At 22.6% G+C, this 13,124-nt stretch overlaps 1 protein-coding gene across 1 annotated transcript; it reads right to left on the bottom strand.

The window, feature by feature from the left end:
• Positions 1-697: 697 nt before the first annotated feature.
• Positions 698-11,896, bottom strand: LOC113557331 (G2/mitotic-specific cyclin-B3). The gene is given in 11 exon segments (XM_026962793.1): positions 698-1,003; positions 1,078-1,180; positions 1,873-1,884; positions 1,887-2,046; positions 2,107-2,265; positions 2,332-2,562; positions 2,641-2,755; positions 2,823-3,008; positions 3,145-3,290; positions 8,704-8,821; positions 11,629-11,896. Coding segments are annotated over 10 exon segments (1,290 nt in total). The 5' UTR covers position 8,821; positions 11,629-11,896; the 3' UTR covers positions 698-942.
• Positions 11,897-13,124: the final 1,228 nt, after the last annotated feature.

The following is a 13,124-nucleotide window of genomic DNA, read 5'->3' as shown; positions in this document are numbered from 1 at the left end:
ATCTGACCAATAATAAGTGATAATTTCTAATTTTATTGATATTATAGATCATAGATAATCTATTTTATTGTATACACACTATATATCCACTAATAAATTACAAACATGCAAAAAGAAAAGAAACTAAAAATGTACGAAATGTGCAAAAAATATGAAATAAATTTGGTGTTATTTTAACAAGAATATGAAACGTGCACAATTCCTATCAGATTTAAAATAGCTTATTTTAATAAATATTTATTTATTTACATATAAATCCATTCCTTGATTGAATATGATTAAAATAAAATGAAACTAGTCATTGATTAACAACATAATTGACTTAATTTTTTTTTTATTAAAATTAAATTTAACAATACAAAATAGTTACCCAAGTACAAAAATGAATACCCAAAAATATAACACTGAAAAGGGGAGTTCAATACAACCATAGTTTTATATAATATAGTTACTTACAATATATTGAAAAAAAAATACATATTATATACTACGACATACAATCTTTTAATCAATGTGGGATGAAAGGTAATAATACAAATTAAAGGTAATTTCGTTTACATCAGACTATAATTTTATCAATATGATAAAAATAAAACATTTATTGTGTAATCAGTACAACAGTCTGATGTGAAAAAAAAATTGTAATACGTATAATATAAAGTACATATTGAGTATATTCTAGCATTTTAAAACAGTAATTATAAATATAAATTAACGATAGTTTCATTGTTCAAGTTATTTCTAAAGTGATTAACTACAAAACAATTTTAAATGGATAATATACATTGTACGTTTTATATAATATGTGTAATTTGTTGAATAAGTGTACCCGTCTAAAAAACCTTATTAAAAAAATAAAGTAAAAAAAAAACAATGATTATTATATCTGTAGATAACTAAACAAAAATGCATTTTTTTCCAAACATGCTAAATATTCCTGGTTTAGTCAAAAGTAAGTTTGGAATTGCTTAATAATGACTTATTAGCAACTTTGAAAAAAGTCCTGAAATAAAATATAATAATTTCAATATAACATTTTATTCAATTTTCTTAAGTAGATTTTTGAATAATATTTACTCATGCGAATATTTTTGTTTAACAGCAGACAGATTTGAAGTTTGAGTATGCAACATGTTGTTAAATTCAATTACTGTTTCTTTTATTGTCGTTACTTCATAATCTTAAAATAAACAATTTATTAATTAATGTAATAGGATTTAATGCAGAGATAATTTTGATATGATTAATTTGATTAATAAGTAGGGTATACTTGAAGCTAGTTAGCATTTTTCTTTGCAACTTTAGACTGTTCCTTATTTTAAGTTATTTATTATATTATAATTACTCATTTTAAACTTTATATAATGTGTTGAAATATAATAAACAGTTATGATTATAATATATTGCACATTCGTTGCATCATAATATTGTTATAGTACATGTAAATAACGCAATTATGCATTTCTGTAACATGATCATAAGATCACTTGTACAATGTACATAAAGACGACCAATTGCATACTGTGATTACTGCATTTTAGTATTTACCAGTAGATTTTAACTAACATACTGGACAACATAAATGTTGCCAAAAGAAAATTTTTTGTTGTTCTATCGATGATAGTTTTTTACAGAATAACAAGCCAATAATGTTTTGTAAAAATGATAAAGTTTGAAATTATTATAAAATTTTATTTAAAAAATATATTAAATATTAATTTCTGATGTTTAATTTTGTTTGTCATTTCATTTAATAATTGGAAGTTTGAAGTAAAAAATAATAATTAAGATTTTCTATGGTAGAATAATAATAATAATAAAGCTCAATATAATTTTTTTTTTATTTATTTCTTAATAAAATATAAATATTACCTGTATATTTAAGAATTCTTTTGTTTCAATTACTTTATTACACATTTTAAATGCCAAGTATAAGGATGCTGCAGCTTTCAGTGAATCCTTTAAAGTCACAAATTTGTATTCTAACAAACTGCATTCCAATATATATCTTGCTAATGTTAATAAAATCATTTGACATTTCATACACTAAAAATTGAAGTGAAAATTAAAATTTTAGTAATAATGAATGACAAACAATTCACTTACACGAGCATATCGCCTTAAAAACACATAAGAAAGAGGAACATTGATTTCATACTTTAAAGCTCTAAATAATTCTCTTTCTGTAACAAATAATTCTTCTTCTGTATAAATGTATTTGCTATGTTTGACTAGGTCATATGGAAAACCTGGCTCCCCTCTCTCCTACACAAAAACAAAATTAATTAGTTATGACTACATAATAAGTATTATAAAATGATTTTTACTTACATCAATCTTAGTAGCTAACAATAATGCTCCAGAGGCCAAAAGTTGAAATTTATTTTGTAACGTTTCATTTTCCATTAAATATAGATCAATTAGTTTGACAGCCATGTACAACACTTCATGATTTAAACCATACATTTCTTGCAGGCTTACTAACCAGTTAACAACAATTGCTCGGTGTTTTGCAGTTAATTCAGGTTGATTACTAATATAATCAGTAACAATGAAACGGTCCTATGAAAGAATGAATTAATATATTTTGCAATAGTTTTTGGTTCCATAGTTTATTATAAAAATTTAAATTTAACTAACTTCTCTTTGTCTGAGATATTTTATAATATCTCTCGCATAACAACCCACATAAATGAAATTATTCCAACTAGCCTGATCTATTTCAAATATTTCTTCTGCATTACTATTAACACTCCTACAATATAACACGACCAATACAATATTATTATAAATTAAAAAATGGTAAGTAATTATTAACATACAGTTCTTGTGCAGCAGAGTGATATAAATCTGAGTGGTTAATTTCAAGAGAGGAGCTGTGAGTGTTATCAACAGCAGTTGTATAAAGATCATCAGATTTTGCAGAATGCCTTGAAGATACTGTTTCTTCAAGTGTTGATTTAAATAGATTACTATCTTCTGAACTATTTAAAGACAAACGTGCAACTCTGAAATTAAAATAAAAAATACATTTTTATTATAAATATAATTCAGATATTTAGGAATTAAAAATATTTAATACACACAATTATATTACTCATTTATTATTAATCAATAACAATTTATAAATAAAATAATACTAACTCTTTTTTACTTGAACGGGTTTCTGGTTTCTTAATAACAATAGATTGAGAAATTTCTTTTTTTTCTTGTGTGACCTTACATGTCTTTTCAGTCTTTGTAAAATTATCATCTTTGACAATTTCTAATTTGTTAGTTGTTTTAGTACCCTGAAAAAATATGAATTCAATTTAATAATAACAAGTATTAAAACAGATTAAAATAGGCAAATTATAATTTAAAAATTTACAATAAAAAAAAAAATTATTTTTATATTTTATTTCTATTTTACATAGGTACAAATATTTTCAATTTCCTTTACAAGAGTAATAATAATATACTGTAATATAATATACAATCAACAAAATTCTCTGCTGTATTATACATGTTAAATAAACAATGTAATTGAGCAGTTACTGTAATGGATTAGTTAAATTTGAATTCAATAATAAATAATTGCATTTAGTATATATTTTTTTTAAATGATATTGAGTGAAGGTGATTTATTTTCATTACTTAAATTATTTTAATAAATTTTACCAAAATATATATATTGCATTCATTATCATTTAAGAATATATTTATCATACACCTATAACTATAAAATTTGTCTTTATAAATAATATTTTTTAAATTACAACAAATAACTAAAATTGTTATTTTATTTTTATTTTTATTTTATCCAATTATGTGATGTTAGTTTTAATACAAGAGTGAATTGATCTATTATTAAAATTAAACGTATCAATGTTGTCTAAGCTTAATGTTAGCTTTTTCGATATTTTAATTTGTGAGCTAGATAAGAGCATTTTTAATTAGTAATCATTTACATATTCATCTTGCTTCTTTTTAAATTTAAAAATATGTGTATAATAAAAAATATGACTATTTTGATATATTTTAAATTACTATAAGAACAACTTATAATTTATCTTATATATTCAAGCTTTTTGACTAAATATAAGAGTTTTTATAAAATGCTTATAACTTAGGTAACAGTTAAATGTTTTAAGTTTTTGCAGTTCATATGTTTTTAACAACAACAAATAACTATAATTGTTTTAATAAAAAATTGCAAATATTATATAGTAATATTATGTCATATAATGCTATGAGTGGTTATTAACTGATAAGTTAAAGGACACTCTACCTGCATATATTGTCTCTATGTTAATAATAAATAACATTGAAAATTTTCGTTCAGTGGGATCAATTTTGTGTGTTTAGCTTAAATATTAGAGTGAAATGATCTATTATCAAACTTTAAAGTGAGAACATTATCAATGATATTTTAATTTTTAAGCGAATTATAAGCATTTTCAAATATAAATATTTACATACTTACAACTCGCTTAAAAATTAAAATACTGTAAAAAGCTGATGAGAGAACATTGATAATGTTCTCACTTTAAAGTTTGATAATAAGTCATTTCACTTTAATATTTAAGCTAAACACAAAAAATTGATCCCACTGAGCAAAAATTTGACATGTTATACATTTTTAAGATGGAAATAACACGTGTGGGTGTAGCATCCTCTTAATACAAATTAAAGTGATAATGGGTTAATACATAGAACAATATAAATACAATCATGGCATAAATACATTTTAATTAATCTAAATATTATGAAAATTTAATTGTATATAAGTAGTGAGTAATGATAACAATTTTCAAATCCCTATTAATAATATCCTTATGTTACAATAAAATAAATAAAATCATTAATTTTTGTTTAAATAGGTATCCAATTTTGTAAAAAGTGATAGACAAAAACAGAATAAGTCAGTATTGAATCCTCTAAAAATTTGAATACATATTTTCAAAATTCATTATTAATTAATAAAATAGTTTAAATTAATTCCATATATTATTGTTATTAACTTTTGAATCAATACCAACTTATCTTAGAATTGTATAATTAAGCTATTGTATAAATAGTCCATACCTTAACATTAATATAAACATTTAGAAAATTGAATTGTTTATAGTAAAATATATTAATATAAGTGTTTCAAGTTTCCATACACAATATTTTTAAATCCAAAAATAACTACTTATAGGACCCTTGTATTAAATTTTCAAGTTCTTTGGTGATGTATATTTTTTTATTGATATTCATAAAGAATCATAAAAAAATTTCAAATATCTATTAAGTATTCAAAAAAATTAAAAATACTTAGAAAATTATAATATGTGTAGGAAATGCTAGTATGAACATATGTTGAAAATTTTTTAACTACAAAATAATTTGTAGTTTGATATTTTTGAAATGAACAACTTATTAGGAACCTCCTACTAAATTTTCAACCATCTTTTACTCATTTTTACATTTTTATCATCATTTATAAAAAAATATATAAATAAACAATTGCCTAATTTTCTAATAGACACATGAAAAATAAGTTATTGTACACAAATTTAACAAAATTTAGTGTTACTGATTTATTATAATAAATTTTATCTTTAAATTCCTGGGGAAAATATTATATAAATTATTTCTTTATACCCTAGGACTGTAGTCACCAGGTAATATGGCATTTGATACTATAAATCATAAAATATTACTAAGAAATATTAACACATTTGGTATCAATGGTACAGCTTACAACTTGTTAAGTTCATATTTAATAAATAGAAAACAGCATGTTTGAATAAACAATAAATCAAGTGAAGAAACTTTAATAGTGAGTGGTGTACCTCAAGGGACAACTCTATCGCCCACATTGTTTAATATGCATATAAACCAAATTAATTACTTGAATACATATGGAAAAATAGTTATACAGATGATATAGTACTCTTTATTGAAGGCCAGTCCTGGGATGAAGTATTTGCTAATGTACATTCTGACTTGAGTAAAATCCAAAAGTGGCTATGTGAAAATAATTTATTTCTAAATTTAGAAAAACATACATAATACCACATTACATAGTTAATTTGAATCAACCAAATAAAACAAGTCTATGTATACACAAGAATAAGTTTTTAAACCAAAATCAAAATGTATGTACATGCAAAACCTTTGAAAAAATAGTTAAAAACTGTAAATATTTAGGTATAAACGTTAGTTATAACACATTTCTATATTAAAACTTATAACCTTAAATGAAATGACCAAATAACATTTGTAACAAATAAACTAAGAAAAATAATGTATGCATTTAAAAATTTAACAAATTACTTAGAATTTAAGAAAATTAGAGTAGTTTATCAAGCATTAATAGAATCCATAATTAATTATGGTATTTCTATATGGAGAGGTACATATGAAACAACTATTGATCCATTAAAAAAAATACAAAATAAAATACTAAAAATTATTCTAAAAAAACACTCAAGATACCACAAAAAATGCTTATACAATAATATGAATGTACTACCAATGAAAAAATTATTTTATAAAGCTTCGGTAATTTATATAGTTAAAAATACCCTAACTTTTAAAACTGAACATGAACATAATAGTCAACAAATATCTAATATCAAAGTACCAACTATGCACAAAAAATTAACACAATCCACATACTTATATATCAGTCCAAAAATTTACAATATATTACCGTTAGAAATTAAACAAAGCAACTCTTTCTAGATTCTTAAAAAAAAAATTACACTTTAGTTACTACAAGAACAAAATATAAATGACAGACTCACAATAAATGTATAAGATTATTGTATTATTTACTAATATTAATTAATTTATTTTAGTAATTATTGATAAATTTAGTATTATGAATATGTATTATTTAATTAATCAATTTTTTATACATTATAATATTATATTATATCAACAAAGAAAAGATATGTACTTATCTATACTGATATTTTAATTATGTGAAAATGTTTATTTCAAATTGTAATCTCTTAATTTTATATTTAGTAATTATTGAATTGTAATTAAACTGTAAACTCATGGGCTCCCACATGAATATGTTCAGTGGGGCCCATTATTTTCTTGAAGAATAAATAATAAAAAAAATATATATATAAATTTAAAACATTCACGGCTAACAATAATACAGATTTATTGCTAATTCTCGCTACTTTCCTAATTATGTTGTAAATAATCATATCTTCCTATAAAATTAAATGTTTAATAGCTCATGAGTACATAATATTGTACCTACTATACATATTATATTAATATTTTAACTTTGATTGGTGTCAATAATAGCGTTCCATTTTAAGTTTTGCTTCCAAGTTGCATTATGATGTCACTCGTAAAGCAAAATAAGATATTACACAAGTCTGAATCTGAATACAATTTAACGTTATAGTCAATAAACCAATAGTTGGCAAACTGGCCAGCCGTCACACACAGCTCGCCCCCACTACTGGTTTGTCTTTGTACAGGACAAAATTATAATTTGATATTATAACAAAGAGGGGTTCTACTTAAGTAACTGTCAAAGAGAGGCCACAAGACTCTAAATCGAGTCCTGATTATACTAAATGTAGAAAATTATAATATAAACACTTAGTAAAAATTTTAAGTTTCTATGGTCATTTGTTTTTGAATTATAACAAAATAAAAAATAAATTTTTTTTAAACAAAGTTTTTGATGTAAAATAATATGTATCAAGTTATGTCAAGTTTATGTATCAATATATAATATGTTCATAGTTCATACAAGTACATGTTTAAATCTAAATGAAGTTTTCATTAATAAAACCCCTATAAAAACAATAAGTTTGGTGTTGTTTAATGGTCAATAGGTCTGTTTATAAATTCATACTAATTATGCAGTTTTTTAGTAAATTAATCAAAAATTGTACCTATTTTTGAATTTGAGTGCACTTACAATTATCTTTGCTGATAGTGTTTTATAGCTATGTTTATGTATTTATAAATATAAATAATATAGAACTTACATTTTAAAATATTGTATGTTAATCTGAAATATTTTTGTCTAGTATAGAAACAATTAAAAGCTCATTTTAATGTATAAGTATTATTATTTTAAATTGTCATAAAGTCACGTGACTTTTTTATATGATTATCAATATTTTAACTGGTATTATAATAAAATTAAATCCAACAGCAAACACATTTATTTATTATTATAAGTTATTTTAAATGTATTTACAATTTATTTCAATTAAAATACTTTATACCTCAAACAATATATTCTAAAAAATTGTTATTATTTACTTAATAATTTTTAATTATATCAGTCTTATTTTAATAATGGTTAAATTAGTTAGAAAACTTGAATTTTAATTGCTGAAACAATGGATATTTTGTAATTGTAATCTTTCTTAAAAATTGTTTAGAATAATATTAACAACACTCATTTAACAATGAGTGGTAGTTCATTATTTTCTTTATAACTTTCATCTGTTTTAACAAACAAATTAGATTATCAGAATGACGATTTACAAAATATTATCATTGTTAATTAAATTAACTACTTAAACTAAACATTTTAATTCTATAAAAAATCGTTAATCTTATTTAATTATATAACTAAATAATATATATAATATAATGATCATAACTTGTTATTCCAAAACAAAAACTTGTCTATAATTTTAAAATGTATAAATAATAAGATAAAAGACAAAATGAAAAACTACTCACATTATTTGTTATAAGATCTAACAAAGCAGCTCTTCTATCTAATGGACGATTCTCTTTAGAATAAGGTTCAGTTTTTAAACCGGTTTTTTTTAACTGATGTCGAGTGATGGGTGGCATTCTGAAATAAAATTTTAAAAACATAAAGTACAATTTGATTTATTTTAATGATAAAAAAAAACCATCTATTATTAAAATCCAATTAGTTTAGTTGTTATTACAGATGTATCAAAATGTAAAAGTTTTGATACTAAAATAATTCAATTTCATCATAAAGATGCTCAAAAGGTTAAGGTAATACTTATTACCAAAATAATAACTTATAGTATTTTGTATACTGATAAATTTGCAGACATTATTTATTGGTCTGTTGTTTTATAATATAGAAATTAGTAATTAAATTTAGCTGCTAATATATTTTTACTTACAATAAATTGATATTTAATCAGATTTTTTTTTTAGTTATGTATCTAAATTGTTTAAGCTGTATGTTTTAATTTATCGATATATCTACCTAATTATCATTATTAGATATAAGTAAAAAATAATTTATTGATTTATTAACATTAGGTTTAACAATTATAGCATCATGATAAAATGTATTATTTTTTTTAAATTTCTAAGTTAAAATCATTATAAATAAATAATTAATTAATTTCTTAAATATTAAATTAGATATGCTATACAAATTTCTGTTATTTTGTAAAACTCTTGCATACTATTTTGCTTCTATACGAGTTTCTAAGATTTGAAAAAAGCACTAAATGTAGTGCAGTTTTTTTCAATGTAATATAATGGCTAATAGTCTACATTTTACAACAGTCTATCTAAAATAAAATAAAGTCAAAAACCGCTAAAATTTTTTTTTTTTTTAATTTTTTCCAAATAACTAAAAATTGTTTAGTAGTATACCTATTCTTTATTGTGGTTTGGATTACTTAACATTATAGTTACCAAAACTATACAATTTTACTATAATTTTATGCTTTATTTTAATAAGTTTCTTTTGTTTCATTCAAAACTGATTTCAAAATTAAATTTTTTTCATTACAAATAAAAAACTTTACAAAATAGCTATTTTAAAATTAAATAGCCTGTTTCTTTATAATCAAGGCTAGGGACTTAAAGCATTTGCTTATTTTTATAGATTGACTAGTAATGTAGTAGAATGCTATGAAAGTGTATGTCATGTTACAACACATTTAATTATGAAATTTGAAAATGCTTTTTATTACTTTTTTCAATGATTTTTAAAAAGATGCTTATTTCCAGTTTTTCTGATTATTTTTGCTTTTTAACCAGTTTTTTACTTTTTATGATTTTTTCAGAAGATCCTCAGAAAATCTATAAACAATAAGGGAAAATCAAAAGTGAAGTTTTTTTTATAATATAAAGATTTGTTTATTTTTTTTTTTTTTTGATTTTTTAGTTAGAAACTTTTCCTTATCATTTTGTTTCAATATTTTTGTAATCTTTAATTATATTATTTTTAGCACAGTTACAAATTAAATTTAGTAACTGCTTTATCATGTAAAAAGAAAGTTTTTTTTTATTATTATTAAATATTTTTGCTCAAATTTAAGTATTTTAAATGCTTATTTGACTGCTTATAATGATGTTTATAAGCACTCATTTTAATGATTTTAAATGCTATAAGTCGCCCTGATTATAATTATAGAAAAAATTGAAAAAAATCAAAAAAAAATTCAAGTGGTTTTTGACTTATTTTTATTTTAAACCATTGTAAAACTAAATTATACTATTATATAAGGTAGACTATTAGCAATATATTACATTGAAAAAACTGCACAACAATATATACATTATTTTTCAAATTACAGTTACTGACTTTCCAATTAATTTACATAAAGTATATACATCTAACCTACTTATATTTATACTATTTTATGGTTAGGTAGTACCTACACAAAATGGTGATAGATAAGTATTAAAGAATGAATAATTATACTTTCAAAAATAGTTAATCAGAGCGTATGGTAAATTGAGTAGTCGTAAGAATACATTATTTACCTATCGCTAGAGAACAGATTTAATTGTAATAAATAAATCAATATATGTATTAATTTTCTTAAAATATGGAATAAAAAATCCAAATTATGTAAATATTGAAAATTACAAAAAAATAAATATTTCATAATTACAAATATTGAATAAAAGTAAAACAAATGATGTAGGTATATAAAATTAACAATGAGAAACACAAAATGTTGTTATAGGTTTGCAAATAAAAAAATACGACGGTTTGGAATACTTTTGTTGGTTAAAATACCGTTTCACATCAACAAATGTGATAGGAGCATAATTCTTATTCACTATATCAGAAGGAGTGTATTCAATTTCCTGAGATTCTTGTTGAATTTTTCCTATTAAAATATCTCTGACAAAAATTACATATCTTGTTGTTTTAGACGAAGCAGATGATGTTAAACGTCGTCAAGAATCAATGAAAAAATCAAAAATTACTAAAATATGTACTTATTTACCAAATATGTAAAAATATGTAAAATAAATTTGGGTTTATTTCAATTAGAATGATCTAAATCATACACATTTTTTATCAGATTTAAAATATCACATTCCAATAAAAATATGTATTTACAATAAAATCCGTTCCCTACCTATCACAAATAATACTCTGAGTAAATTTTAAATATAACAGTAGATTTAATTTGGAATTTGAAACAATTTTGTAATTTGACACAACATAGGTTAATAATAAAGAAACAGTCAAAAATGCAAAATAGTTAATTTCATTACAACAAACATATTATTGAAAATAATAAAAATGGTTTGTAATAAAACGTACATTCGTAGTGTCACAATAATAAACCAAATCCCACTAAACGATAAACAAAAGTACCTAAGACAGCAATAGACAGGTTAGTGTAAACTATAAAACAGACTTACTTGATAATGGACAAGCGTCCAAGTTGTTCACACTTGAGAGTTGCGATTATAAATTATAATAAATAACAAAAATAGTAATTATGATGATGCTAATGATAATAATTAATAACTAACGGAGACTTATTTACAAGACTGTATTTTGTTCACACCACACGCACGTTTACCAGACAATCGAATGAAACGATTGGAACGAAACGGCGATCACTGAACACACCATATCACTAAAAGAAATGTCTAATTATTAGTATTAGTATGAGTAATTACACGAAAAAAATAATATAACCGTTACGCGTTATCAAAGTACAAAACCGTGTTTTTCGGGTACAACGCACAAACAGTATGACGTCAAATTATCTATTGATAAGACTGGCGGTTCTAAACAAACTGTTATCATGGTTCATTCCATAAAAAATACGTGGGTAGGAAAAAGGTTTGAAAAAAATTGACTTTGTTTGTATTTTTTTTCTTAGAAACATGTTCTTTTTAAGTTTATTCATACTTGACCGCCAGAAATATGAAGCTAAACCCTTTTTTCGTTCAATACAAACAATTTATAGTATTTTGTAATTTTGTAGCACACACTACACACAAATCATTAAGTTAAGTATTATTAATTTTTACCATTGCAATTATTACATAGAAGTATATACTTTTTTCCCTCCATTTTCCACGCTCTGTTCGTTTTCTAAATATACTAATATATATTTATTTTAATTGTTGTGTTTTTCTTTTTGAACCATCACCTCACACATTATTTTGTTTCAGTCATCTATATATCAATAAAATGTCACTGGTTTTCCTTTGAAGAGTTATTTTTAAAACGAGTAGAAATGATTACTTATTAAACAGTTTGCAAATTTTGGAAAACTATTTTATCCTATATATAGTAATACGGTATACACCATAGGCTTACAAAAAAAAGAAAATACTAATGATGTGATGTTATCGGCACGTCCTCGTATTCTGTATTTTTTATTGTTTTATAACATATTATTATGATAAAGAACTCATAGATTAGATACAGAATATAGTTTGTCGTGGGCTACTGTATAATCTTAATGACTAGAGAAATTGTTAATCTGGCTATAATTTAATTAAGTATTACACAAATAATGAGAAATTTCTATGCTATGTTAAAAGTAATTTTTAGGTATCAGATTTGTTGTTATGTCACTCATACAACGTAGCTAAGAATTTACATTCAAATTTCAAGAATACTTTGAAGTATACTGTATTACTATCTGGTAATTTTTTTTTTCCTATTCACAAAAATTAAAAACAAATACTTCTTGACCATAGGTATCATGCATACTATCTTGACAAAATATAATGAATTTCTACTGATTGGTATACACAACATATTTTAAAAGCTAGGCAATAAAATATTTGGTGAGCACAGTTGTATCACTTGCGTTGTCCTAAAACTAAAATAGAATAAATAAGATAGAGATACTATATCCTTTCAATAGAGTCCCAAGTTTTTGTAGCAGTACACA

The sequence above is a fragment of the Rhopalosiphum maidis genome, chromosome 3 (assembly GCF_003676215.2).
Source record: "Rhopalosiphum maidis isolate BTI-1 chromosome 3, ASM367621v3, whole genome shotgun sequence".
NCBI lineage: Eukaryota > Metazoa > Arthropoda > Insecta > Hemiptera > Aphididae > Rhopalosiphum > Rhopalosiphum maidis.
The sequence above is the reverse complement of the archived record's forward strand: the minus strand, read 5'-3'. Positions and strand labels throughout refer to the sequence as shown.